The 27965-nt window shown below is 44.4% G+C and overlaps 2 protein-coding genes across 4 annotated transcripts in view; one reads left to right on the top strand and one right to left on the bottom strand.

The window, feature by feature from the left end:
• Positions 1 to 4602, top strand: part of CHFR (checkpoint with forkhead and ring finger domains) — a 32451-nt gene extending 27849 nt beyond the window's left edge. For all 3 annotated transcript variants that reach the window (XM_048513992.1, XM_048513993.1, XM_048513991.1), the window contains exon 18: positions 218 to 4602. In XM_048513992.1, the coding sequence (XP_048369949.1) occupies positions 218 to 260 (43 nt within the window). In that variant the 3' untranslated portion in view covers positions 261 to 4602. The remainder of the gene's footprint in view (positions 1 to 217) is intronic.
• Positions 4603 to 4850: 248 nt separating this feature from the next.
• The window catches only part of LOC125442557, a 53066-nt gene continuing 29951 nt past the window's right edge, over positions 4851 to 27965 (bottom strand). The window contains exons 2-7 of the mRNA XM_048513990.1: positions 21969 to 22936; positions 17515 to 17566; positions 17293 to 17395; positions 15532 to 15695; positions 12128 to 12361; positions 4851 to 10424 (exon numbers count right to left, since the gene is read on the bottom strand). Coding sequence (XP_048369947.1) covers positions 9675 to 10424; positions 12128 to 12361; positions 15532 to 15695; positions 17293 to 17395; positions 17515 to 17566; positions 21969 to 22936 — 2271 coding nt within the window. The 3' untranslated portion in view covers positions 4851 to 9674. The remainder of the gene's footprint in view (positions 10425 to 12127; positions 12362 to 15531; positions 15696 to 17292; positions 17396 to 17514; positions 17567 to 21968; positions 22937 to 27965) is intronic.

Here is a 27965-nt window from a genome sequence, read left to right as displayed (position 1 = left end):
TACGAACAACTAGCAGTTCTTGGTTTTGGTAGGAAGTGTCGGGTTCATTCATAAAAATTCCTCTGGGTTCTTAGCTGAAATTTAGGGGTTCTCGTTGTACACGTCCATTTCAAGTGGCCAGATCTGCGACCCTTTTAACTTTTGTTATATCAAGAAGCAAGCCTTTATTGGCATAGATTTTAACTTTTGTTCCCTTTTGTGTGTGTGTGTTTTTCAGGAAATTCAATCACATTTGTGAACAGACACGATTCAAAAATTGAAGGTGGCTCGGGGACACTGAAATGAACCCAATTCGTTCAGCCTGTTAAAAGGGAGAAGAGAGGAAAGGAAGGGGAAAAGCTAGCTCAACAGTAATTGTTACATTGTTCCCTTGTATCAGGGAGTCAGTAACTCACTTCCATCAGGTACTCTGATGTGATACCCGTTTGCAAAGTTTTGCAGCGTAGACTTTTCCCCATGTGAAAGAGCTCTGGACAGAAAAATACATTTGCAATTACATGCTTCATTACATTTGTCATGTGACGGCATCTCTGGATCAAAGGGTGGTCCCAACAGCAAATAATTAGGGGGGCTTTCAGTAGACGCTGAGTGATTCTGTTGGTTAAAATAGATCAAGAGTTGGTGCTGCTCAGTGTAATGTCTGAAGTGAGCCTCCCAGTGGTGCGGTGCACAAAATTATTGCAGTCCTTCCCACTAAATGCTCATCTCCTGCAAACTTAGTAGGTATCATCACGCCAGACCCCTTTAGCTGTGTCTGCATGGGTCTTTATGAAGGGGATTAGTTGCACAGTTCTATTCTCCCACTAATCAGCATGGGCCACAGTGGCCTTACTGGGCTGCGCAGTTACCAATGGCATTGCCATGAAAGCTGTCCTTCCATTTCTATAACATGGCCTTTTTGAGCATACCAGTGCCCAAATAGTACAGTCAGGATATATTCTTTTCTGTGTCACGTGGAAGGATAAATCAGGGCCTAGGTTTTTTTTAAAGAATAAAATGCTCCCTTGGAATCCTCCAGGCTGCACCCCTTCTCCCCTCCCCCTTTGATCAGTTTCCTTGGGGGGGGGGGGTCAAGGGCAAGCCAAAGCTGGGTTGTGTCCCCCTCCCCCATTTACTATTGATATTCAATGTACTTGGAACACCTCAGCGCTGACCCACCTTATGGAATTTCTAACCTACATTTACGGTTTACGTATATTGAGCCATTAAGGAGAAACTGCAATCATACCTTTGCAGCCACCTTTGCGTTTTCAACCAGCCTTTCTTCTCCTTGCTACTCACGACCCAGCTATTCTTAACCCAGAATACCTTTTGCACACATTTAACTAGAATTTCCGTTCACATACATTCTACCAGATGGTAGGCCATTCCAGGTTGTTGGGAGGAGCAGACACGATTCAGTTGAAGTCAGAGCGTTTGATCTCAGTGGGACTCCGAAGTGCTCAGCTTCAGTTGACTCTGCCTGTGTTCACTCAGCTTCCTTTCACTCAACAGAGTATCAGCGGGTTAGTTTGTTTGTTTTGGCTGCTCCTGCTGTAGGCAATGATGGTGCTTTAGCATGGGGGGGTTACCCCCCTTCTTTATGTATAGTTTGGGGGAGGGTGATAAGTTTTTCATAGATTTTAGGATTAGTTAGCACAAATAACTTGCTATACCAAATAGGAATCAGCTTTGTAATTATCAGTGCAGGCACACATTTTTGTACCCTTTAACTGTCTTAATTGTAACAACACAACCCTGAGACCGATTGCAGGGGGAACCAGGGGGTGGGGGTGGGGGGATGCAGAACAATTTGCTTTTCTCCCTTTCCCATCCCTCTCCTTTTGGAATTGTGGTCTAAGTTTGCAATATCACTGTTCAGCAATATGGTTGAATGATGCTTCTCACTATATATATATTTTACAGAAGAGGCGACTTCCAAAAAAGCATCATGCCAGTAGGGTTAAATACCTGTAACCATCAGCAAAATCCCTGTCTTCCTTTGCAGCACGATCTTTGTCATGTCAGGGTGTGCTTCAATCTCTGTTCATGGCCCTTGAGGCCTCAGAGCCCAACCCCAGCCCAAGGCAAGCTCCTGTAACTCAAGAGAGCATGTGCTTACTTCACCCCTGGGCTGTTTTAATGTCCTTGTAAGGCCAGCGTGCTACTACCTGGTTCAGTTCACCGGACTGCCCTGGGCACCCCTTTGTCCTTTCTCTTGGTGCCTCTCAACCCCCTGCAGCGTGGGAAGAGGTTGTGAGCAATCGTCTTTTCTTCGTGTGCCAGAGTCCTACTGGGTCCCACACTAGTCCCTAACTCTGTCCTATATGTCTGTTGGCACTCATTTATATGGTAGCCTCTGGCTCGACCTCCGATGCCTTAGGAGGACATCACTTGTCACTTCTGGTAGCCGCAGGAATGACTCCATTGGCTCTGCTGAGGAACCAGCAGGTGATGCATCACTCTGTCCCATTACAATCCATGGGACTTGAGAAGGACTGAACTTTTCTGCTACGGATTAATCCAACTTGGATTACTTTTTAAAAACAAAAATGCAGGAATGATTCTGAAGCACATTCCCATGACTTTAACCCAAAAGACAACCAGTGAGTCAGTCCAGGATACAGTGCCCAGGATACAGTCCAGGATACAGTGCCCTAGTATACTTTAGAGTAGGGGTCTCCAACTTACAGCCTTCCAGTTGTTCATGGGCTACAATTTCCACCAGCTCTTCCGTGCCCTGTGCTGGCAGGGGCTGATGGAAATTGTAGCCCATGAACATCTGGAGGGCTGTAGGTTGGAGACTTATGCTTTAGATGATTGATATTGCCATGATCTGGATATAACAATCAAGTGGTAGAGCTGTCCCTGGCTTGAATCACTTCAGCTTGGAGGTGGTGGCTTGCATGTTTTAATATTTCCGTCCCTTCCCCACATTTAAAAGTAATAGGTAAGAAATACATGTCTGACTCGTCTTCCTGAAGAGCTTGGTGGGTGTGCTTCAATCTCTGTTGGGGATGGGTTGTGTTTTTGTTCATGAGGATTCAAAAAGCATGCCTTACCTGAAGCCTGATCCAGCCCAATTCATCCTTCTGGTTTGTATAAACTGGCTCAGACTCATTGTTAAATTGGGGGAGTATACTTCTAAGCGTGCTTAGGAGCAGTAGCAACCTGAACTAAGCCAATTCCTTGCTAACAAGGGTTTTTTTTGGAAGCTGGGGAGGGATTGACTTAAGTAGTGAGTCCAGGAATAAGGTTCTAGTTAATAAAACTTAGAGGCATCAGCTGTATGTGCTTGTGCCTGGTTGGGGGGGGGGGGGCAGGGAGGTATGCATTTCCTAACCTTTTAGAGATTTTTGCTGGAAGCCCGTATCTGATTTTATCCTACAAAATACATATTGGGAGACAGCTTGTTTCTAGTGATGGTCCCTGCATAGTCTAAAAGGTTTATCCAGGATAATTCTTGAGTTTTGCAAACATACATTCGTTTGAATCTAGTACTGCTGGATTCTTTTGTTTTGAGTTCCCAGGTCTTTGGAAATAGCTTACAAATGCACAACTAATTGTATCATCTCAGGCTGATCGTTCCCAGCTGCTTGGTCTCTGTTTCAGCTCAGGCTGTGCACATAAACAGATGTTTAGCACATGTGGCAAAAGAAGGCCCTTTGTGCGCTGCATGCAGAGTCGTGCCCTGCATCCCCCATTGTTTCCTTTGCTTCGTTTTGGACTGGCTTATGTGGGGCTCGGTCACAGGACAAATTGAATTTATGGGCAGCTCAAAAAAAGTCAACTTCACTTCCAAACTGTTCATGCTGGGTACATCTGTGTGTGTTTTGTGCCCTCTCAGTCCCATGTTCGAGAAAACAATCAACTGTCCTGCACATCAAAACTACCTGTATGCTGGAGGGCTTCAAATTTCCCTTTGATGAAGCCCTCTTTCTTTATAAAGACTAAAACCTACTTTTCTATGCATTAGGAGACTGAAGTAGTGCAATGAAACGAACAGGATTTGTTCCCCCCCACCCCTTTTGTGTATGTTGTATCTTTTTATATAAAGAAAGAGTAAAGGGTTAATTTACCATTTGTGGGGTTGAATTAAACCTGAATCTTTAATATGCTCTTTAAGTGATAAAGAGTATTGTTGTTCATGGGTATTACATACTCTTATATGTGCTTAGACTTTTATTTTTTAATGTGTGGTTTGGCTAAGTGAAATTCAGTTAATGTGGTAGCTTCATAGTTATTTGATGTGGTGTTCTTTTAAAAGCAGCTGTAAATTGTTTGACGTGTTTTTCGCCTCTGTAAAGCACAGGGTGGATCCTGCCCTGTTTACAAGAGAGAAACACATGGGACTGTTTGGGGGCATGGTATGTTTTAGCTGTGAAAGCCTAGGAGAATTACGTTATTCGTGAAGTCCTAGTCATATTCTCTGGGAACGTTCTTCTGTAAAGAAGGTGGCACCTCCATTCTTCCAGCTCTTCTGAGGCATCTTCAATGATTTAAAAGTTTACTTAATGAAACTGCTTGGTTTTTTGCCCCCCCCCCCCACCTATTTTAACAATTCTGTGCTGTTAAATGCACATCTGGGTTCTCATTTGGAATACATTTATGCAATTCAAGCAACTATGCCTAATGTATTATTTGCATGACATTTTGATTTTAATGTATAAATTATATGGGTGACAGGGAGGGAGGATGACCATTTTAAGGATAGGTTCTGTTCCCTCCCCCTCCCCCGGGACCCCAGTAAGAACTCTCACATCCCATAACATCAAAATGTGTATGAATTGATAAGGGTCTGACTCTTCCAAAGGTTCACAGTAACCCACTCCAAAGAGCAAGCCATGTTACAACTAAAGGAACAAGGTATGTAACCTTAATTCTGTTAATCTTTATGGTGGCACAGGGCTTCTGTTTGTCACGAAGGTTTATGAAATTGACAGTTACATCAGCAAAATGAAGGTTTACATAGGCCTATAAACAAATGAGGTTTGACTGCAATATGGCATTCAGTCCAGTCACACCTTCAAGATTCCCAGGGTACAAGCTTCTGAGGGTCACAAATTCCCTTCATCAGATACCAGAACTTTGACTCAGCAGTTCCTATCCTGAAAATTTGTGGGTCCCTAAGGTGCTACTGGATTCAAATCGAGCTCTTCTACTGCAGACCAACATTGCTGTCCGTTGGAACTTATCAATATGGAAATGAGCCTCCTTATCTGATGTTTTCCAGTATGACAGAAATGCAAGGCCGTAACAGGTTGCTTTCCCGGTGGTTCTCTGCCCTGGATGTTTCTGTCTGCTAAACAGGGCTGTGCATGTTTTCTTTCCTTACCCAGTTAGAGATTCTGCAGACAGCTATACAGTGAGCATGCCACACGGAAAAGCCCTTCCCCCCCCCTTTGAGTAACATGTACACTGGTGGCATTCATGCTATGCGAAACTCACATACCTGTCATACTCCACAGCTGTGCCTTCTTATGTTTTATTGGGACCTGTTGTCTCCTTTCAGACTAGGACAGCTTGATGCGTTTGCAAACAGAGTAAATAGCACTTGTGTGAAATAGACCCCTATATCATGTTGCAATAATGTGGGTTTGTGAAAGCATTCCACTGCCCCCACATAAAATCAGTGTAGAGGTTAGTAGACTCTCCAGATATGTAGGAAAATGTGACTTCATAAATTAATCAACAGAAAAAAGATTTACACAAAAAAGACGCACACACCCAGTGGCCTGGTGTTTGGCTGGGTATTCTCCAGGAAATATGGCTTGCTGAGATCAAACAACTGAGAGGGAAATAGTCCTGGTTCAGGTGCTTGAAGAGAAAGATGTAACTGTAGGGCTGAGAGGGGCCTTTAGCTATGATACTCAATCTACCTCACAGATTTGTTTCAAAACAAGACAGAGAAGGGAAGAACCATGTGAAATGCCCCTGGCTCCTTAGAGGAAGCGCAGACTAAAAAAACAACTGTTAGAGAGGTTTATCTTTTCCACCTAACTCTGTGTCTCCATGCATATAAATCTACATTTATTTTGATTGATATGCACACAATTATATATAGGAGGTTCAGCATCGTCAAAGCTTCTACTTAACAATTCTTTAAAACAGGTTTCCAGCTCTTGTGAAGATATACAGTATACCTTTGCAGGTATTCAGTATTAAAGTATACAGGCAATCCCTGTTGAGGGTGGGACTGAATATAACTATAAAGCCAGAAATTTCTGGGGGAGAAGGAATATGTGGTCATCAGAAGGCATTTCACTGTTCTCTATTAGTGCTCAGTTACCCCATGTTTATATTTGTGTAATACAAGGATAGATGGAAGTTTTGTGCCAGGCATATAGCTTGTAAAAGTTGGCACAGCTTTTGATTAAAGACTTGAGTCTCAAAAAAACCTAACTCAACAGAGGCAAAGTTGTGAATATTGATACCTTTCATTTTTCTTTTGCCTGTAATTACTTAGTTTTCCAGATAGGTTGGTGATTGATTTTTAATCTTTACTTTTTCAAAGTGAAATTCCCAACCAGGCACATCTCACTGTTGGCCCTGGAGCTTATAGTAGATGAAAATGTGGTTCAACAATTTGTTAAAAATTACCCCAAAACAAAAGTAAAATCCACCTTGATTTCTCTTAAACAGCTTGTAGAACTATCAACTGTTACACACTTTTCCTTTTCATGCACTGGTCTGCAAGCAAAAGAAAAAATCTAGAGCTGACAGGTTGTGTTTGAAGATTTAATAGGTGCCATCCAGCAACATGAAAGAGGAAGTTGATCCACAAAAACTGGTGTTCAGTTCAAAGGCACTGCAAACTCTTCTTGTCCTTCCCCTGCTCCAACTGGGCCCAGTGGACATGCGTCAGCCAAGTGGGGCCCCTCCACGCCACCCTGAACAGCTGAAGTCATAAATTAGTCTGAGCAAAATCGGGGTTAAGCGTTTCAGGAGCCAGACTTAATGACTCCTACGTACTGCAAAAGTGAAAACTTGTTCAACTTGATGGATCGGGAGGGGAGAAGCTTTATTCCACAAAGAATTCCACTCCTGGCACCTGTTTTTGCAAAAGATATTTGGAGATTTTCCTCAAACAGCTGTCATGGCCAAATGTAGCCATGCAGTTTCCAAAGAAAGGAGGGCTTTCATATAATGCAGAAAGGAATCCCTTTGAGCAAGGGTTAAGTAACTATATACTTCTCATCAGGAAACCAGGAAGAAACAAAAGATGGGGGTGGGTGGGCATTAAATGCAATGAGTGTGGCAGATTTTTCTTGCACACCCATTTATAATCAAAATCATCTATAATCAAAATGATTTTAGCAGTATAGGCCTTCCTGTTCAATCTGCATGTATGACGGCAGAGAAGCATTATTTAGTAATGGAAGGGAAATGATTAAACAAGCAGCAGGTATTTATTAGAAGTCAACAGCTGGCTCTGAATATTGCTATCTTTTTTTAAGCTGGTCCAAAGAATCAAATATCACATGCCTAAAATAGTCCCCAGGAGCAGTTTACTACGGCTACATCTACACTGCAAATACAAACTTATTTGTCATGGTTTTCCCCTCAAGAAACGCAGGAAATCCTGAAAGAATTCATTTCAACAGGGTAAAGACATTTTGGACAAAGCATGCCAAGGACCGCCGGGACTTTGTAAGACTGCTGTGCTGAGTCCATAATTGCATAATAACTCTTCCTGGTACATCCCCTCTAATCAGTTTAACATACTCTAGCTGAGAATTGCAGGACTGCAGCGCAGTGGGCAGAATGGCTTATGGCTCCCTTCGCCCCATTTCCCCAAACCTAAAACTATCTCCACTGTTGGTCCTGCTGGGGAAATGTAACAGGCGTGGTGCCAATAATACCTTCCCCCAAACAATTTCAGGTTGGGAAGACAATACAGGGAGAAGATTTAAACCCTCCCTGTGCCATCCTGATCCAAATGCTCTCCCACCTGCCCGCTTCGTAGATGATGTCACTTCACCTGACCCAGGGATGGACCTGGGAAAAGGGGATGGTGTGAAACCAGTTTAGTGAGTAGGAAGTCACACCAACGAAGGCTGGTTAGTGCAGAAGGCATAAAAGAGGGCAGGTCTATCATCGTACTGTTGAGAATGGGAAAATAGCAAGCTGCAGCACTGCTGACAAAGACTTGCAGCACGCACGGTGTTGTATTTTGCTCAAAAGGATGAAAAGATACCCAAGAGCATTTCTGACAGCCTTAACAGAAAGTTGCTTGGTTTTCATCAGCGTACTTTCTGTGTAACTGCTGGCAACCAGCAAATGGGATCACACGTGGAGTCAAAAGAAGTATAGCCAATCAAATTGTTGAGTTCTAAAAGTTTCTCCGCTTCCCTCTCAGTCAAATGTGCAAATTTCAGACCTGTCTTTATTGCTGCAGCAAACACGCCAGTTCTGCTGAAAGCACCCTTGAATGTAACAAACAGGCTTTGGGATCCTGGCAGTTTTCATACCTTTCAACCATGGCTCTATGAGCCAAGTGGGACAACGCTCAGGTGTTTTCCCAGACTGGTCATTTCTACCTCTCTTGCTTTAAAATGGTCAAAGAGCCAGAATGTTCAGATAGATTTGTTCAAATCTGGTGCGTAGTCAGCAGGTCCTACTAACCAAGTCTGGGGGTAAAAATGAAGTAGCTCTTCGCAAGATAAGAAATCACCCTCTTACTAGAGGAGAGTCATAACAGGACCCACCCCGCCTACTGAGGAACCTCTGGCAATCTTAATACATTAAGCCAGAAATTTCTGGGGGAGAGGAAACCAAGGACTCCATTATGAGATAGCAGTTTGTTTCCTATATGCTGCCTGCCCCTTATTTAACCTTGCCTGAAGTAGGATGAAGGCAGGCAGCTCTTTGCAAGACCCAGCAAATGTACCTACCTACTTCTTTACAAGGAGGCCCTCTGCTTCCAAAGAAACTCTGCCACTCACAGTAGCATACAGGCAGTCTATCAGTGCAGTCATTTGCAGAGTTACTCTGGTCTAAGCCCACTGAAATGAATGGGCTTAGACCAGAGGAACTCTCCTTAGGATTGCACCATACAACTCTGATCTATTCTTATATCTGAATGCAATGAAAACCAACCAAGGATGTTGCCGGCTTTGCATTTGTACAGCTAACTCCTGACTTTTCAGTATTTTCTTTTCCTGTTCGGCACGGCTTTACATTTTGCCCATTGCCTCACTGTGAGGTCACAATGAAACTTCCACTCAGGGAACTGTGCAAGTGTCCCCAACCAGGGTGGGAAATTTGGTTGATCAGTTGCAAAGTGCCATGTTAAAAACAACACAAGCCCTTCCGCTGGCAAGCCTGCCCCACAGTCTTCTTGCTAGGATGTCAGAAAAGGTGGTACCCGTCAACATTCAAACCCCACTGTAAGAAAGCCTGGATTCTTTTTCACGGGAACTGGTCGGGTGGTCTGTAGAAGCTCTCGGTAAGCAGACATAGCAAAACTCCATGCAGCAGGATCTCACCCCAGTCACTCAGCAGGAAAGGTGGCAACGTAAAAGGGCACACGCATTCCCATGATCTATGGCCATAGTACAGTCCCGGCTGCCGAAGCTTCCTTCTCACCTGATGCGCAGCTCCCGTTGCATTGCAAAGAAACATTTATCGTCTTTATTCCTTTCAACTGTGCAAGTGAACGTTCGCTCTCAAGTTGGACATCGCTTTTGGAAGAGTTACTGAATTGAAGTTTGGCACAATGTGTGAGATGCTAAAGAGTCAAATGTCTGATGAGCGTCGTTGGCCTCTGTAACTGGTGGGCAGTTGTTTTGTTCCTTATAAATGTTGCAACCCTTGGAGGAATCTCTGAATGAACTGGGGTACTCTCCCCAAAGATCAAATTCTGTCCTGATGCTGGGAGACTCGGCAAAGCCTTCTCCTTGAACAGTTCGGCCCGCTGGCTGCTCATCTATCACGGCCATCGCTAGATTGTGTATGACAACATTTGGTTCAGGTAAAGCATCTGCGTATGGATTAATATGTTCTGCTAAAACCAGTGGCTGTTGGTCGTCCCCTTCTTCAGAAATCACAAAAACAGCTTTGGGTTTGTCCATTTCCAAGGAGAGCTCCTTGGATTTTGAAGCAGCGCTTTTGAGTTGGGCGGGACCTTCCAGAGGCTCCTTCAATCCCTGGCTTTGGTTGTTGCCCAGAGACCTGACATTCAAAGGCTTTGAGGGATCAGATGGCCTTGGAAGGTTACAATCAGGAGAGCTGGTCAAAAATCCAAAATAAGGGTTTCCAAATCGGGATCGCTTCAGATTACAGCTGCTTAACTTGCGCTGTTTTTGTGCCGAATGTGTCAGCGGGTAGGATGCGGTACTGGCCGATGAGTCTGAGTAAGTCAACTCCAACATCCCCTCAATCTCTGCTGCGGATGTTATTTTTCTTGCAGCCGTGGTTGGATTTCTTGTCAATGTAGAAAAGCCCTGGCAGGGACAATCATAACATCAATTCTGAAAAGCATTAGAGGACTACAAGCAGGAATTCATTGGGGTACAAAACATCAAAAGGATTCTTTTTTATTGTATTGTCGAAGGCTTTCACAGCTGGAATCACTGGGGTGTTGTGTGGTTTCCGGGCTGTATGGCCGTGTTCTAGCAGCATTCTCTCCTGACGTTTCACCTGCATCTGTGGCTGGCATCTTCAGAGGATCTGATGGTAGGAATGGAAAGCAAGTGGGGTATATATACTGTGAGGTCAAGTGGAGTATATATACTGTGGCCTCACCTTTTGACCTCACAGCATATATACTCCACTTGCTTTCCATTCCTACCATCAGATCCTCTGAAGATTCCAGCCACAGATGCAGGCGAAACGTCAGGAGAGAATGCTGCTAGAACACGGCCATACAGCCCGGAAACCACACAGCACCCCAATTCTTTTTTATTGTTCCTTAAATGTCCTGCTTCAGTTCTTTCTCTCCATCTGTTATGCGTCTCCATCTCATGGAATGGTCTGCCTGATGAGAATTCTCCCATTCTCCTGACATTTTACAAACCATGCAAAGCCAAATTATTTAGGAGGGCATTTTTACAAAGGAAACAGGACTTATTATAATGGAAGTGATTAGGAGAGAATGGTTTAACAAAGGGGAAGATAACTGTTGATTATGCTACTGGGTAAAGTACATACGATCTGTTTTTTGTAGGTAGTTTCTGCATCATTTAGTCTGCCACGTTAATACATAAGTTTTGTTTCATCTTAGGTTTTTTGATGTTAGAAAGTGCCATCGTTGCAATCATCTTATAGCAACCCCATAGGATGTTCAAGGCGACACAGAGATGATTTGCTCAGAGGTGGGATTCAGCAGGTTCTCACAGGTTCCCGAGAGTAGGTTACTAATTATTTGTGTGTGCCGAGAGGGGGTTACTAATTGGTGATTTTGCCACGTGATTTTTGCCTTAGTTACGCCCCTCCTCTCAGCAGTAGCGCGCAGAACTTGAAGCAGTCTAGCAGGAGGTGCACCGGCGTCCGTGGCAGCCTGCGTCTGTGTGCATTCGTTTCCCGCCCAAGGACCAGCGCAGCGGCTGCGTCCTTGCCACAGCCCCGCCCAGGAATGCCCCGCCCCGGAATGCCTGATCATGCCCCCGTTGTGCCCCATCCAGCCCCATTGGCACTACGCTACTGTTTGAATCCCACCACCATGGGAACCTGTTACTAAAATTTTTGGATCCCACCACTGGATTTGCTATTACTTGCCTCTGTGTAGTAATCCTGGACTTCCTTAGTGATCTTCTATCCAAATATTAACCATGGCCGGCGCTGCTTAGCTTTTGAGATCTGATAAGATCATGCCAGCCTGGGCCATCCAGGTCAAGACTCCAGGTTTTTCTCTTAGTTTTAATTTCTTCACATTCTATTAAATTGTTTCTTGGATGTGCCGTCCTGTTGACCGCATTAATTTACACTGTGTAATCCACCTTAAGTGTCAGTGATAAAACTGGATGATACATAACATAAACTCACAAACTCTACTCAGAAACGCTGTGAGACCATATAGAAGCCATTTGTACGTCTGAGGTGATCATCAGCGTACAATAAAATCTGGAGTGAACTTTAGCAAATTTCCAGCAGGCAGATTTTACATGTCTCCCTTCGACCTCCCACAAATACTTACACTGCTGTTTACCAGTTTTGTGAAAGGGCTGTTGGTTGTCCAGCTGCACCATTGATTCTGTAGCTGAGGTAACGGAGTCAGTAAATCTGGAGAAGTTCGTGCGCTCCATGTTCGTTGCCTGGGGCAGTGGCTCTCGGTCTGTGCCAACCTTTTCTCCGTAACACCTGTGCCTTGATCAGTGTGATTGGTCGTCGGCCAATCGAAAACAGAGCCTGGACTTGTGATGCTTCTCTTTAGGCTCTTGTCCTAAAAGAAAAATATATATTTATTATTTCAACTGTTATTTAGGGTTATAAAAAAGGAAAAGGTATCAAATGACTTATACTCCAAAAAAATAACACCCCACTCCTTTTCAGGCTGATCAAACACCTGGTAAGGTTTGATTCTCGAACCCTCTTTTTTTGTGAACCAAATACACCAGCGATGTTGCAATTTTCTTATCCCTCAAGATTCCTTTCTCAGTTTCACAGAGTTCTCATTGAACTTGTTTTCAGGGGCAGTGTCTCAGCTGCTTACTCTGATGCAGAGGTGGGATCCAGCAGGTTCTCACCAGTTCCCAAGAGTGGGTTACTAATTATTTGTGTGTGACGAGAGGAGTTTACTAATTGGGTCTGCTTTTCCGTTAGAAATTCCATTAGGTCCAAAAATCATAAAGTCCTGTTGTTTCCTCTGTGGCTGATTAGTGAAGGTAGAAAACGGGATAATTCTCCCTGTTTTAAAAACATGTTTTAGAAATATGGTAAAGTTCCTTGTTTAAGGAAAGTATATTTCTTTTGATTTCTAGAAACAAAATTAAGTATTTGAAAGTATTAAGTATTTGACAGGCAGTCAATTAGAGGAGAAGTAGTTGTTTCTTTTGGCGGTAGACGATAGGACTTGCTATAATGAGTTTAAATTATGGACAGAAAGATACCAGCTGGAAATTAGGAACTTTTTTTTTACAGTAGGAGTTTTTTACAGTAACAGAGAAATTATTAATGCCCCCATCGTGCCCAGCCCAGCCCCATTGGCGTTACGCCACTGTTTGAATCCCACCACCATGGGAACCTGTTACTAAAATTTTTGGATCCCACCCCTGCTCTGATGCCTCATTCCTGTCCTCTTAGGAAAGCACTTTCCCCTCTGGGAAGCAGCCCTAAGACACCTCTGCCCATCTCTGCCTTGAAAACCCCACGAAGGGGGTCACCATATATCAGTTGCTACTTGACAGTACCTAATTATTATTTATCCTTATCTGGATGGCCCAAGCTGGCCCAATTTAATCTAATTTTGTAAGCTAAGCAGGGTCAGCCCCGGTTAGTGACTTACATGGGAGACCACCAAGGAAGTCTAAGCTTACTAAACACTGGCAGGCAAGGGCAAACCATCTCTTGTCATAGAAACATTATGGGGTTGCCATAACTCAGCTTCGACCTCATTACAAAAAAAGTAGCATAAAAGCAACACTATCATCAGTTTTTAAAAAATGTTAAAAAAAACAGTATGGAAAAAAGGAGTAACATCAAGTCAAGCAAAAAGTACAGCAGTCTAAAATTATCACACACATGCCCCCTTGTAGAGAAACTGCATCCTATGTTTGGGAATTATCTGTTTCACATGAAGTCTCTAAAAGATCCCAGCCAAGTCTGCATGGATGCAGAAACTGACTTGCTGGAGACATACCTGAATCTCAGCAGTAGTGGATCACGTTTCCTGCTATTTAAAAAGAAAAAAGCCCTCTCCTTCCGTTACCAAAGCTCAGATTCAGACTCCCCAGGGGGCCCGGAGCTTCTCAGTAAAGGGATTTAGATAATCTTTTTTGCAAATCTGCTTACAGTTTCACATTGTCTAGACAAGCATTTCAAGTGAGGGTGAGTCTCGGATCTTTGTTTACTGTCAAGGCTGAACATTTCACACCTCTATAAACATCGAAGTAATGTTCGGGATCATGCCAAAAAAAACCCCAAAATAACTGCAGCTACCAAGTGGAAAATAGCTAATTATTTGCTCAAGTGCTGACCGATGTCTGGATTGGGAGTAACTTCTGCATTACAAACTCTGCCACCAAGAATTCAGGAAGTTATTGATATAAATCAGGGGTAGGGAACCTTTAACACTCAAAGAGCCATTTGGACCCGTTTTCCACGGGAAAAGAAAACACTTGGAGCCGCAAATAATTTTTGACATTTAAAAGAAAGATAACACTATATATATAGGGTTTTTTTAACCTTTTACTCCGCTCATTCTGAGAAGCGCATGGATGCGCCCGCCCTGCTGCCTGCAGGGTGGGCAAGGATGAAGCCGGTGGCCTGGCCTCACCGGCCGCCGGGAAAGCACCCGCCCCGCTCCAAAGGGGCAGGTGAGAGGGGAAGCCTGCGCCGCGACCCAGCTGACCGCGGGCAGTTGGTGCGCCCGCCCTGCTGCCTGCAGGGCGGGCAAGGATGGGGCCGGCAGCTTGGCTCGTGGAGCCACAGTGCAAGAGCAGAAGAGCCGCAGGTTCCCTACCCCTGATATAAATCATGAACACGGGCATGTTTAAGTCTGTGTGGTCGGCACATGGTTTTCTAGCCCACATAATGAAATGGAAGCAGTTTGCCAATTTTCTCAGTGCGCTTCAGCCCTGATCTTGTCAGATCTCAAAAGCGAAGTGGGTTGCACCTGGTTAGTCATCGGATGGGAAACCACCAAGCAAATCCAGGGTCACTATGCAGAGGAAGGCAATGGCCAACCACCTCTGTAACTTTCTTGCCATGAAAACCCTGTGGGGTTGCCGTGAGTCGGCTGCAACTTGACAGCACTTTACATATCCACACGCATATGTTTTGTGTCTCAGTAAAGCTTCTCAAACACAAAAGCAGAGGCAAACGCAGGTGCAAACACAAAGTGAGAAGCCATATCTGAATTGAAAATCAAGCCTGGGGAAAAGGCAGGAGGTGTGCCCCACATAGCAGTTTATCACAATGGACAGTGCTGCATAAAGCCCAGAGGTGCAAAATGTCTGGCACTGGAAAATGGACGCTCAGAAAGTGAAGCAGTATGGTGCAGTAGTTAGAACATCACACTAGGATCTGGAAGACCTAGGTTCAAATCTGCACTCTGCCGTGGAAGCTGGCTTGGTGACCTTCACCTGGCTATTCTCTCTTTCTCTCTCTCTGGGCCTTTCCCCATTACCTTAATCCCCCCTATTTCGCGCGCCCCTGTCGTGGGGAGTGCCGGGGGACCCCACGCTACTTTCGGAGAGTAGCGCGGGGCTTAAGGTAAGTGGGGAAAGGCCCTCTGACTATATCACAATATTGTTGTTGTGAGGATAAAACTGAGGAAGCAGAAAAAAAGTTAACGGTAGGATATAAATATCTCAATAAATAAAAACTACCAGACAGCAGAGGAAGATCTGGCGGAAAACATTCATGTACCAAACATACGCTGGCCTTCTCTACCTGGATTCTGTAAGAGGTAAAACTCAAGCCGCTAGCTCCAGGACCGGCTGAAATAATAAACACTTCATCGCTTCCAGACTCTGTGGTCACGGCGGAGGTTGAGGAGGGGACATCTGGGTCAGTTTGTGGTGGGGAAGGTTCTGTGCTGCCTTCGCAGGAGGTGACTGGAAAAAACACAAAAACTTCTTCAAGGATGTCGGGATGGAGAGAGACCACCACACATCACAAAATCATTACTCTCTCATAGTTCCCCACTTTGAATCTTTACTGAGGGACCCCTTGTCCAAATACACATGGAACAATCCCCACAGATGTTGTTACCAATGTTCTATACCTCAGGCGTCAAACTCGTGGCCCTCCAGATGTTATGGACTACATTTCCCATCATCCCCTGCGAGCATCATGCTGGCAGGGGATGATGGGAACTTTAGTCCATAACATCTGGAGGGCTACGAGTTTGACACCTATGCAATACTAAAAGGTTGTTTCAAAGAGTTGGTAGGAGACTACAGGACTACTCCACACACAGCAAAAATACCTGTACAGAAAATTAGATATCATGGAATAGAATTCCACCATAACTATCCAGGAGCTAACCACAGGAAAAAAAATGATTGCATTTTGTCAGGCTTGAGTTTCTGAGATGGCCCATTCCTTCTGGACTGAAAACCCATTACTGTTGATACGCTGTATTTATGTCGCCTCCAAAATAAAACTGCAATTCTGACTTCATGGCTCATCAACTGCAGATGGGATATAATCAAGAGGTTGAGAAGGTATCAAACTCGTGTTTGCTCTGAGAAATTACGATTGTGCCCTGCAGTTATCTCCCTGATACACTCATGAACTTTGTGCTGGCTTGTTACTTTTCCTGATGTGTGCAAGCAGTCTCCCTGTGGCCATCTGAAGCCGTTCAGCCCAGGAAAATGTCTACCACATAACAAAAGGAGTCATCCAAAAACTCTCTGTAACCCTGGACTAGTCAGAGGTTTATTGAGAGGGTGAAATGGTGTGTGTGTGTGTGTGTGTGAGAGAGAGAGAGATGGGATTTGTTTCATTTTTGCCAATATCCAGTGCTAGGTGTTATTGTGGTTCTGGAAAAGAGGGAAAAGGGGACTCAAACCAGAATGAACATGATTCGTGGACAGGTGGGGATGCTTCCAGCCATGTGGTATTGAGCCAAGTGGTATTGAGCAAGGCAGCAGTCCTAAGAACACTTTCCTGGAAGTAGGTCCCATTGAAAAAAAAAACAGAACTTATTTCTAAGATGTTCTAGGATTGCTTCCTTAATCACTCAGTCAAAACAAAGAATAAAAACCTGTTAAAGTAATAAGAAAAAACCCCCAACATGACCATTATAAAAATATAAATCTAATGTTGCAAAGATTCGTCCTTTCTAGGTATGGCAGTGGGAAAGTGGCATGTATGTGCGTGCTTGTTCATGGCTGCTCTTAAGAGCATCTCTGATCGGATTAACTAGCACATTTGACCTGCTAACCTGGCTTGCACACCGGGTATGTCTGTTTCAGTTGGCAGAACTCTGGGATTGCATTTGTGATCTGTTACTGCCAAGGAAAACAAAATTACTCTACCAGGGGTGGGGAGGAACCAAGAGCTAGAAGAAGTACAGGCCCTTTTATACAGTATAAGAGTTCAAGTTTCACACAAGCAGAAATCTTCTCCAGCATCTCAGGGTAGGGGTGGGGCAAGGTTATGGTGAAAGACTGACCACAGAACTCTTCCTAATGGTCTGCTGCTTACCCGCTCCATTTCCCCCAACAGAGTGGTTGTTGTTTTCGTTCTCTTGGCTTGGCATGACCAAGCGGAGCTCATTGATATCAATGCCAGCATTCCGGATCCCGTTCTACAACTCAAAACATTACCCCGTCAACATATTCAGGTAGCCAGTAACAAGAATCCAAAAGAGAGAAAAAACACGAACCTATGCAAACCGGCAAAGGTCGCAAACTATTTAGCACTAACCTCCTGGTCACAGCGTACATCCAGAGAGTTCCTTTTGGGACACAGCTTCTGCCTGAGAAAGGAAGAGCAAGAGGAAAAAATAAAGTTGGAAGGCCAACAAATGGCACAGACGGCAAGCCTTCCCCTGGTGTTACCCCCTAGCACTGGTATTTAGAAGTTTGCTATCGCCGAACATGGATATGCAGACATGGACATTGATCACTATGGTAGACATAGACATAGTTATTGATGGACTCACCCTATATGACTAATTTGCTTTTAAAACCCACTCTGCTAGTGGCCGTCAACAAGGCCAATGGCAGCAAATTCCATAATGTAATTAGTGACAGAGTGAAGAAAATATTTACCCTTGTTCATCTTTTTAGGCAAAGCATTTTCAGAAACAGAGATGAATTACGGTAATGTCGTTGTAGAAGGCACTGCTAAAGTTGACACACAGTACCCATTTTTGACTCCCTATATACAAAGAGGATGAACTCAATTTGAGAAAAGTACAAATAGGAACTAATAGGAACCTTCAGGAACTAAAAATCTTTTTGAACAGAGATAAGTTGAATGATCAAAGTATACAATGTCAGATCTACAAATGAAGCAGGATCATGTAACGCAGCCTCTCTCCTACAGTATAAAATTCCTAAATACAGGTGGGTGTCATGTCTTAATATTGTCCCAAACAACAAACTCCCTGCACACTGAAAAGCTAAGAGCTAGGTTTGCCTTCTCCCTTATCTCCTAGATTTCAGTGCACGAAGACAAGTAGGAATTACAGACTTTTGCAATCCTGAGCAGAGTTGACACCCTTCTAAACCCATTGTGCTTAGAAGGATATAATTTTGTTTGGGATTTACAGTGAAAAAAATCCTGTCTGCAATTCCTACTTGTTCCTTCCCACCTCCTCCATATCTTATATTATTCCCTTCATCAACAGAGAATTGGAGCTAGCTAGAGTCCTATATCAAGGCTTAATTTGCACATGTAGGAGAAAGAGGTGGCAGAACTCAGAGATAGTACAAATGATTGCATCATTTCAGATGGCAAGTAGCGGATTCCGGCACTGACATTCCTTGGTATTAAAAGAAAAACCTTTCAATGAAACAGAAAACCAGCATAGCTGAAATAAAGGTTCTGTTTCTTTCCATCGCCAGTTCTATTGGCACAAACAGTGGGAAGCATTCCAAACTGTGATCCACCCTCAGTCTACAGTGGTACCATCCATCCTAGAAGAAGAGCCCCATCCAAAGGGGGGACCATTTCCCTCCTGGGAGTGGTGCACCAGCTGTGCCAGCGGATTTGCCCTCCTTGGGGAACTTGCCCTGGTGGAGGGGAGAATCTGGCAGTGTGCAACTGCACGCCCCCAGCACTGCAACTTTGTGCCAAATGTGGTGCCAGAATTTAGTCCATGGAGCCCAATGGGGGCTTCTCCCTGCACCGCCAGAAAGCCCCTTTGGGGGTGACGGAACAGCACCACAGCTGGCTGCCCAAGCGGGTTTTTATACTCCACTTTCTCCACATTTTAAGGAGGGTCAAAGCAGCTTACAATCACCTTCCCTTCCCCCAACAGACACCTTGTAAGGTAGGTGGGGCTGAGAGAGTTCTGAGATAACTGTGATTAGCCCAAGGTCCCCCAGCAGACTGCATGTGGAGGAGTAGGGAAACAAACCTGGTTCACCAGATTACAGTTCACCGCCCTTATCCACTGCACCACGCTGGCTTTACTATCTGATTCTCCTGCATGTGCAAATCAGGCCAACACTGCAAAGTCCCTTCTGAGGCATCCATTCCTTCCAAGTGTCATGATGGTAAAAATGGCATCCATTGTAACAGTTTAGTTGTACTTGGTAATGTAGCTAATCCAAATTGCTATCAGAGGTGTTCCAGAAAAACTGTAGTTGCTTCAGGTCAGTAGTAAGACTTCGACAAATAACACTGAACTAACTGGACAGAGTGCATCCACCTCACACTCCCAAATGTATGGTGCTGGACTTCACAATTTCGCAGTGGCCTCTTGGCTGAGTCTGAAACAATTTAGGCCACCCCCAATTTCTATCTATCTATCTATCTATCTATCTATCTATCTATCTATCTATCTATCTATCTATCTATCTATCTATCTATCTATCTATCTATCTATCTATCTATCTATCTATCTATCTATCTATCTATCTCTTCGACTTCTATATCGCCCACCCCCAGAGGGCTCTGAAATACATATGAAATGTAATGGAGTATTGTGCCTGCCTGCCAAACCTGTCACCTCCTGGTGGGGTGTGGGCAAAAGATTGCTCCAGATTGTTCACAAAACTGCCACTTAATAATTTTGACAGGGATTTGTCAAGCCGCTACCAATACCACAAAACAGACCCACAATGCCACCTTGCTGATATCATTAGTATGAAATTAGATTCTCTGACAGATTCGCTGCCATGGCAGTAAATTTGGCACATGAAAATCCTGCTTTTTAAGCAGCACACCAGCCAAGAGGCATTGCATTTATAACACAAATTTCAGCTTTTTCACCTTACCCTAATGCAAATTCTATCAGTTATGTTAGGCTTTGGGTTGAAGTTAACTTACATATCTTACTAGTACTCTGTTTTGGCAGGCTTGACGCAAAACATGGAGGGTACTATACGGACCCTTCTCTTTGAATTGTAATTTTCTATGTGCAGGAGATTTAGGGTGATGATTATGGAAGACTATGAACCTCCAGTATATCCTGAAGAAGTACTGCTTAGGTACTTGTCTACCATCTTGGACGACTAGGCTGCTGTCACCAGATTCACTGTTTCTAAGATGGTCAAGTCAGGTTCACAAACAACCCCATCGAATCAGGCATGTCTGGGCTTTTCTTTCGATGGAACTCAGTTCTGATTTTGTTGGCTTCTCCTTCCTAACAGCGGGAAAACAGATCAAGCCACATCAAGTAGATGTACAGCTCCTTCCGCACACGCAGAATAATGAACTTTCAATCCACGTTCACAATTGTTTGCAAGTGGATTGTGCTATTCCGCACAGTAAAATCCAGCTGCAAAGTGCATTGAAAATGGATTGAAAGTGCATTATTCTGCAAGTGCGGAAGGACTATAGGCTAGCCTATACATTTCCAAATAAATTACAACACTTTCTGTGAACGGGGGGAAAAACCCCCAGGATCCTTCTCTTACGGTGAAGGGATGGCTGTCAGTACACAGGAGTGGGTATTGCATTTGGAAAGAATCCCTTGGCAGGTCAGACCTTCTACATTTTATGGTTTCCCTTGCAGCTCTGCTGGACACGATTAAAACTAACAAGGTAGACAAGCCTCTTGTTCTTGGGGGCTTGGGAAAGAGGGGAGAAAAACAACCCAGCCGCTAACTCAGGCCTGGCCTCCTGGCCAAAAGTAATTAGAATTATTGGCCAACCAACAACTGAAGCTTTCATTCCTTCTTCGACCAGTAAACAAAGGCAACAGTGTGGCAAAATCTTGGAGTTTCCCCAGAGAGCTCACTGTGGCTGAAGGGAATGAGCCCGGGGCAGGCATTTGTTGATTACCCCACCACCACCGACCCCATTCATTAGAACTAACGCGAGGCGCCAAATCCGGCCTGTGCCATTTGGCTGCCCGCGGGGTGGGAGAGCTGCTACTTTTAGCCAGGCGGCAGCAGATTAAGAAATAATAATAATAATAACAACAACCATAATAACAACAGAAAGAGGATGGGAAGGAAAGGGTAGCCAAGTTGTGACTTGTTCTGGTCTTCTAAGGACAGGCCTGGATAGTTGAAGGAGAAAGCAGGACACGTTTGGATCATTCCTGGGTCATTAGCTCCTTCTGTGGAGGCTTTCTCCCCAGGGACCGAGCAACGTGAGGCTGCCCTCTTCCGGGTCAGCTAACTTGGGATGTCACATTGAGAAGTCAGATTAGAGAGGATGAGAGTCCTGAGTCAATTGCCGGGGACTAATTATGGCCATTACACTTAAGCTTCTACTTTGTCACTTCTTGCCCGTTGCTCACATCTTGGGTGTCCAAATGCAAAAGAGGAAAAAGATTCCCAGATGTTAACGGCGCAGGAAGAAATTTGGTAAAGACAGCGTTGGCAATCTGACTGGCTGGGCAAATTTTGTAAAAGTTGCCTCAGCAGCAGCTGCCACCCTATCACAAGGATCTTCACTGCATGACTGTGTGTATACAGGAACATTTTTAAAATAATGTGTTTGTTTTTAAAGGGAAATATTGAAGAGCTACTATTAGAGTTACAAATGAATTCAGTCTCTCACATTTTGTGGTTGGCAGCCATTTTGAGGTTGGCTCCACCTCTGGTGGCAGCCATTTTGCAGATAGACCCACAACTGTCTGTCAGAATTCCAAAGGGGCCCGCAGGCTCAGATAGGTTGGAGCCCCTGTTCTAGGCTGAAAGTAGACATATGAAAGAGTTATCCAGGGAAACCAACTGATCAACAATGGCAGCACCTACCTGCAAGCAATACAGAGTGTGGACAACAGGACAAGGGCAAAGAAAAGAATCCCTGTGATGATGACCAGCATCATGATATTCTCTTTCCCATTCGTCAAATCATTCACGACAATCGATTCTGTATCGTTCTTGTACTCAAACAGCATCGCAAAGCCTCGCCCACGATCGGTGGTCGTGATCAGCTCCACAATGACCTCTACCATCTTCAGAGAAGACCCAAAAGCCATGTCCTTGTTCAATGGTGAATTTGTGCCGCAGAAGCGAGAAGAAAAGGTGATGAGGTCAGTGACATACAAGACGTCATGGGGACATACATCAGCTGGAGACTGCTGGGTGGAGGACGTGTCTGTGGTTAACACTGTTGCTGAAATGGTCCCATCTTCCCCAGAAGCTACTTCCTTTAAAGGTTTCTTCTGGCCTTCATCATCCTCTCTTTTCTCTCTAGATGTGAGGTGCACAAACAAGATTTTATCCTTCAGGTCTTCACTAGTCTCTTGCCCATCCCCCTTTTGTCTCGGCAAAGTGAGATTGTCTGTTTCCATTAATGGTAGTCCGCTAGGCTGAGCGCTTGCTAACTCTTCTGTTTGCGGGAACGGTTTGGACTCGTGTTTTGAAGAGGTGGTCTCCAGAAACCTATCTTGGAGGCTATCAAAATTCGTTACGTGAGAATCCTGAAGCAAGGGTCCCTTCGTAGGTAACACAGTGAAAAAGTCTAGGTTTTCCTCAGTGGGAGAAACTTCCTTATTGATATTTTTGGGAGGAGGAGGGAAACTATCCCAGTCATTTTGGTTCTTGCTGGTGCTTTCAAACACATCAAAGTCAAAAATTTCCAGCATTAGGTACATTCGAGCAGGAATGAAAAACTGCCAAATACAGTGCATGCCTGAAGAGTAACTGTTTGGGAAACCGGGTGATAAAATAAGACCTCTTTCCAACGAGTTGAACTCCGCACCACAAGAATAGTATACCTGAAATATAAACATAAACAACAAAACTACTCCTCAGTTTCTTTGAATAGAGCATTATATAACTCCTTTATATAACCCTGATCCTAACTCAGTGATGGCGAACCTATGGCACAGGTGCCAGAGGTGGCACTCAAAGCCTTCTCTGTGGGCACGCGCAAACAGAGTCGTCCCCCCACCCCACACATCTAGGCTGGCCTGGGCCACTGGGCTCGATTATTAGCATTAAACCTAAGACCTAGTTTTGGGGAAGCAATGTAGGTAACCCTGTTAAGCACTGTTAAACCCCACTGATTTTCATGCAAAGAACTAAAGTGTGATCCTTTACCTGGGTAAGCTCGGTTGCTGGCAATGGGGCTAGCTTCTGAGCAAACCCTCCTAGGGTCGTGATTCCCCTGTTGGAAGAGTTGCATGGTTGCTTCAAAGCAGAGCCACCGACTACCACCAAGCTTACTCCCGAGTAACGCACGCCTTGGAGCCAACCATTTTTTTCTAAACTAAAACTTTAGTATTCAGGTTAAATTGCCGTGTTGGCACTTTGCGATAAATAAGTGGGTTTTGGGTTGCAATTTGGGCACTTGGTCTCAAAAAGGTTCGCTATCACTGCCCTAACACATTTGTGCAGAACCAGATGTAGAGCCAGCGTGGTGTAGTGGTTAAGAGCAGGTGGACTCTAATCTCGAGAACTGGGTTTAATTCTTCACTTCTCCACATGACTGGGGGCTTTCCCCACTTACCATTTGCTGCGCGCTACTCCGGGAAAGTAGCGCGGGGTCCAGCGGCGCTCCCCACTTGCAAGGGTGGCAACCACGCAGCTGCCCCGACGCTGCCGCTCTCCCGCCCCTTCAGCGCGCGTCATTTTTGGCGCTGAAGAAATGGCACCTTCTGCGCGGGGCAGTGGGAAACACAACCCCACGGCAGAAATCACTCGTGCCGGGAGCGTGCTGGGAGTAGCGCGCCGCAAATGGTAAGTGGGGAAAGCCCCTTGGTGAACTAAATTTGTTTCCCCGCTCCTATACATGAAGTCTGCTGGGTGATCTTGGGCTAGTCACAGCTCTCTGAGAACTCTCTCAGCCCTACCTACCTCTCAAGGTGTCGGCTGTGGGGAGAGGAGGGCAAAAGGAGTTTGTAAGCCGCTTTGAGACTCCTTACAAGAAAGAAAGGCGGGGTATAAATCTAGACTCTTCTTCATTATCATTCCTCTGTCCAGTATGCATCAGATTTCTGGCCAACAATTTGTTTAAATCCTTCACTACTGTCAAAACTACTAGCTGTCCAAGGTTGTGAACTATGGCCCACTGGCACAGAGCCATATTCCTTGAAAACACAACTTCTTCCTCAGAATCATAGACTTGGGCTAGATGTGCAGCAGAATGAGAGGGTAATTATATGTCGGAGTGCTGAGGTGGTAGAATGGCCAGCATTACTTCAAATTGTAGATGAGGGGTTCTGCTTTTCAAAGTTCTCCACCAGTAACAATTCCCTTTAAGTGGAGGATTGACATAGCATGCAAAAGGGCAAAACTACCATATTCCTCTCTGATATGGTAATTTTTATTTGCTGCAGTCTGAACTAACACTGTCCACCTCATGACCTGACCAGCTGTGCTGTACAGATGTCCTAGCTTGCAAATTTTTCCTGCCTAAAAGCTCTTTCATTTTTTCCACTCATTTAAAGTGCATTTGTGCTTTGTTAAAAACCCCTCTGTATAGAAAACAGCCATGAGAGGCACTGTCTACAATCTGAAGTTCCAAACATGATTTTTCTGCCTCAGTAAGCACCAAACGAAATATAAAGGAGAGATTCACATGTTTGTATACACATGTCCATCCATTTATGTTTAAAGGCGTTGTGGGAGCTATTTAACAAAACTTGCATGCATAGGTGAGGGAACCTAATTGTCAGCCTGCCTTACCTGACTGTGTCCAGTCTTTTTCAACACTTTTCTCCCAGATTGCCTCATTGTCTACAATCAGATTTAGACGGGGAGAAAAATATTTACGCTGACAGAACCCAACGAGGTAAGGAAGGCAAGGCAAAATGGTTTAACTTCAGTTGCCTAAATGCTCCAGTGGTTTAAATGGATTTGAAGGGGAGTTGGACAGATTTGGGGTGGCTATAATGGTGGCTATAAACAGAGCTGCTGCCTCCCAGGAAATTTCTAAAAAATCTGTGAGGCAGGAGGGGGGGATGTGATGCTATGGAGTCTATCCTCCAAAACTGCCATTTTTTTCCAAGGGAACTCGTCTCTGTAGTCTCGAGATCAGTTTTAATTCTGGGAGGCCATTAGATCGCACATGGAGGTAGGTCAACTAGCTTCTCACAGGGACAGAGAATCCTTCACCCCTGGATCTCCTTTCTGTCTCTGCTTCTACTACAGTGAGATAAAAATAAGGTGCAGCGATACAACTTCTGTGGGAAACCTGGACGTTAGCAACATTATCATTACACCATACTGAGTCTCTATTCAGTGTGCTATGAATAGCTGATCTGTCCAGAATTTGCTAGATTAGATGCATAGAATCATAAAATCATGGTTGGAGGAGTTGGAAGAGACCACAAAGACCATCAAGTCGAACCCCCACAAAGCAGGAAGTCACAAGCTTGCTCCCTCGCCAACATGACATCCCTTCAAACATTTAAACATGGCTATCCTGTCACCCCTTAACCTTCTCTTCTCCAGACTAAACATACCCAGCTCCCAAAGTCTCTCCTCGCAGGGCATGGATTCCAGACTTCTTACCATTTTGGTTGCCCTCCTGTACCCGTTTCATCTTGCCAATATCCTTCCTGAATTGCAGTGCCCAGAATTCCAGGTGAAGTCTGACCAATGCACAACAGAGCCTATTGATCTGGGCAATTGATCTGACACAATCTGGCTTATGTGATAGAAATATTTTGGTGAAGAGGAAGAACAGCCTCAGTTCAGGGTGGTAGACATACTGATCTTCAGGTCATTGGGAAAACTTGGGTCTCAGTGGATAAAATGTCATTCAGAAGCCATCAAAGCAATCCTTCCCTTAGTTTGTGAAACATAATTCCCACCTCTCCTCCCACCAGGTCTCGCCAAGAGGAAAGTTATAAATTAACAAAGCTTCCTTACCCTTAGGTGGGCACCATTCACTCACTGGCATTAATTGGGGAGGAAAGGGGATTTATTTTAAAAACAAAACTAAAAAGGATTAAGTCATTTTTAGTCTGTTTAAAAACAAAAAAGGATCTTGGCAGAACAACAGAGAGATCTCACAGAGCCTGTGTATAGGCACAGATGTCAAAATACTCTGGATTCCTTTACCCCATCAGCCCCTCTTTGGCTGACTGAAATTAAAGTCTTTGAACAACATCATAAATTATTTAACAAAAATCTGCCCCCCCCCCCGCCCACACAGAGAAGTGCTTTATGACCAAAGCCCGAGCATTTTTTATTTAGTATAAACTTCTAACACAACTCATTCTCAAATCCCATCATGGCCACTGGTTGGATTGTTTGCTACATCAGATGAACCATCGGTCTGATCCAGCAAGGCCTTTCTTATGTTCTCAGTTAAACTTTTTTTAAAAAGAGAGGGGAAAATGATGTCCCACGAACACCACAAAAGTCTACTTTACAAAGCAGGGCTAAGAGGGCACTATTTCTAGTTCAGCAATGAAGTGCAAGAAGAAACCCAACATAAATTTTCACGAGGGCATTTTTATGAAGCAAACTAGAACTGTAGGATAACGGAACAGCGCAAGAGAGGGTTTTTAAAAGGGGAAAGAATTGCACTCTGCTGCCACTTTCATTGAAGATATCATCTTGCTTTTACGGCATTGTCTTCCACCGTTGTAATCTAGGCCCCTTCCGCACACGCAAAATAATGTGTTTTCAAACCACTTTCACAACTGTTTGCAAGTGGATTTTGCCATTCCACACAGCTTCAAAGAGCACTGAAAGCAGTTTGAAAGTGCATTATTCTGCATGTGCGGAATGAGCCCTACTTTCGGCATTGTTTGTGGTATGTAAAGGTTTCTACTGTAAGCCTATTCCCATTGCACTGATCCCTGGATATTCTGGCAGCTATGTGAGGAACGAGAAAGGGAGGATTTTGAGGCAACTGCCTATATTTATTTGTTTGTTTGTTTGTTTGTTTTGTTTTCTATACCGCCCTATTCCCAGGGGACTCTGGGCGGTATACAACATAAAATCTACTACAAACAAACAGGGAGCGTAGTTAATAAATTACAAATATACAGGCTCCATCCATTTAAAGCTTTCTAGATCCCTTTAAAAACAGCAGTTAATATAATAGGACAGTTAACACGATAAAAAGACGTCCAGCGGAACCCACATTTAAAACCTACTCCAAGAGGGGGAGAATGGCCGTCCCCTTAACATAAGGGACCTTTGATGGAATAGGAAAGAGCGCGGGGGATGTCTGGACTAAAAAATGTCCAATTTCCCACACTGGCCTCTCCTATTTATTCTTTAAACCAACAAACAGTAATGAAATGTTAAGGAGTAAGCTTTCTAGTTTCCCTGAATTCTTCTTGAGAGCCAGCGTGGTGTAGTGGTTAAGAGCAGGTGCACTCAAATCTGGAGAATCGGGCTTGATTCCCTACTCTGCCACTTGAGCTGCGGAGGCTTATCTGGTGAACCAGATTAACTTGTGCACTCCAACACATGCCAGCTGGGTGATTTTGGACTAGTCACGGTTCTTCAGAGCTCTCTCAGCCCCACACACCTCACAGGGTGTTTGCTGCAGGGGGGGGAGGAGATTGTAAGCCCCTTTGTGTCTCCTCATAGGAGAGAAAGGGGGGTGGGATATAAATCCAAACTCTTCTTCTTCCCTTTTAAAAAAATAACAAGCCTAACCAGCTGCCAGCAACATTCATTTCATATTCTGTTGGAGGGTAGCTTGGCCTCACTTCAAAAAGTAACCATTTACCTACCATGAGGGGAGATGCTGGAAAGGATGGAGTGAAACAGCCAAAGAACCCTGCTCTTTTCACAAAAAGTGTAGCCGAAAGGTCACCTCCACAGTCAATAATTTAT

This window comes from Sphaerodactylus townsendi, linkage group LG13 (assembly GCF_021028975.2).
Source record: "Sphaerodactylus townsendi isolate TG3544 linkage group LG13, MPM_Stown_v2.3, whole genome shotgun sequence".
Lineage (NCBI taxonomy): Eukaryota > Metazoa > Chordata > Lepidosauria > Squamata > Sphaerodactylidae > Sphaerodactylus > Sphaerodactylus townsendi.
This window is presented reverse-complemented; position numbering and strand designations above follow the sequence as displayed.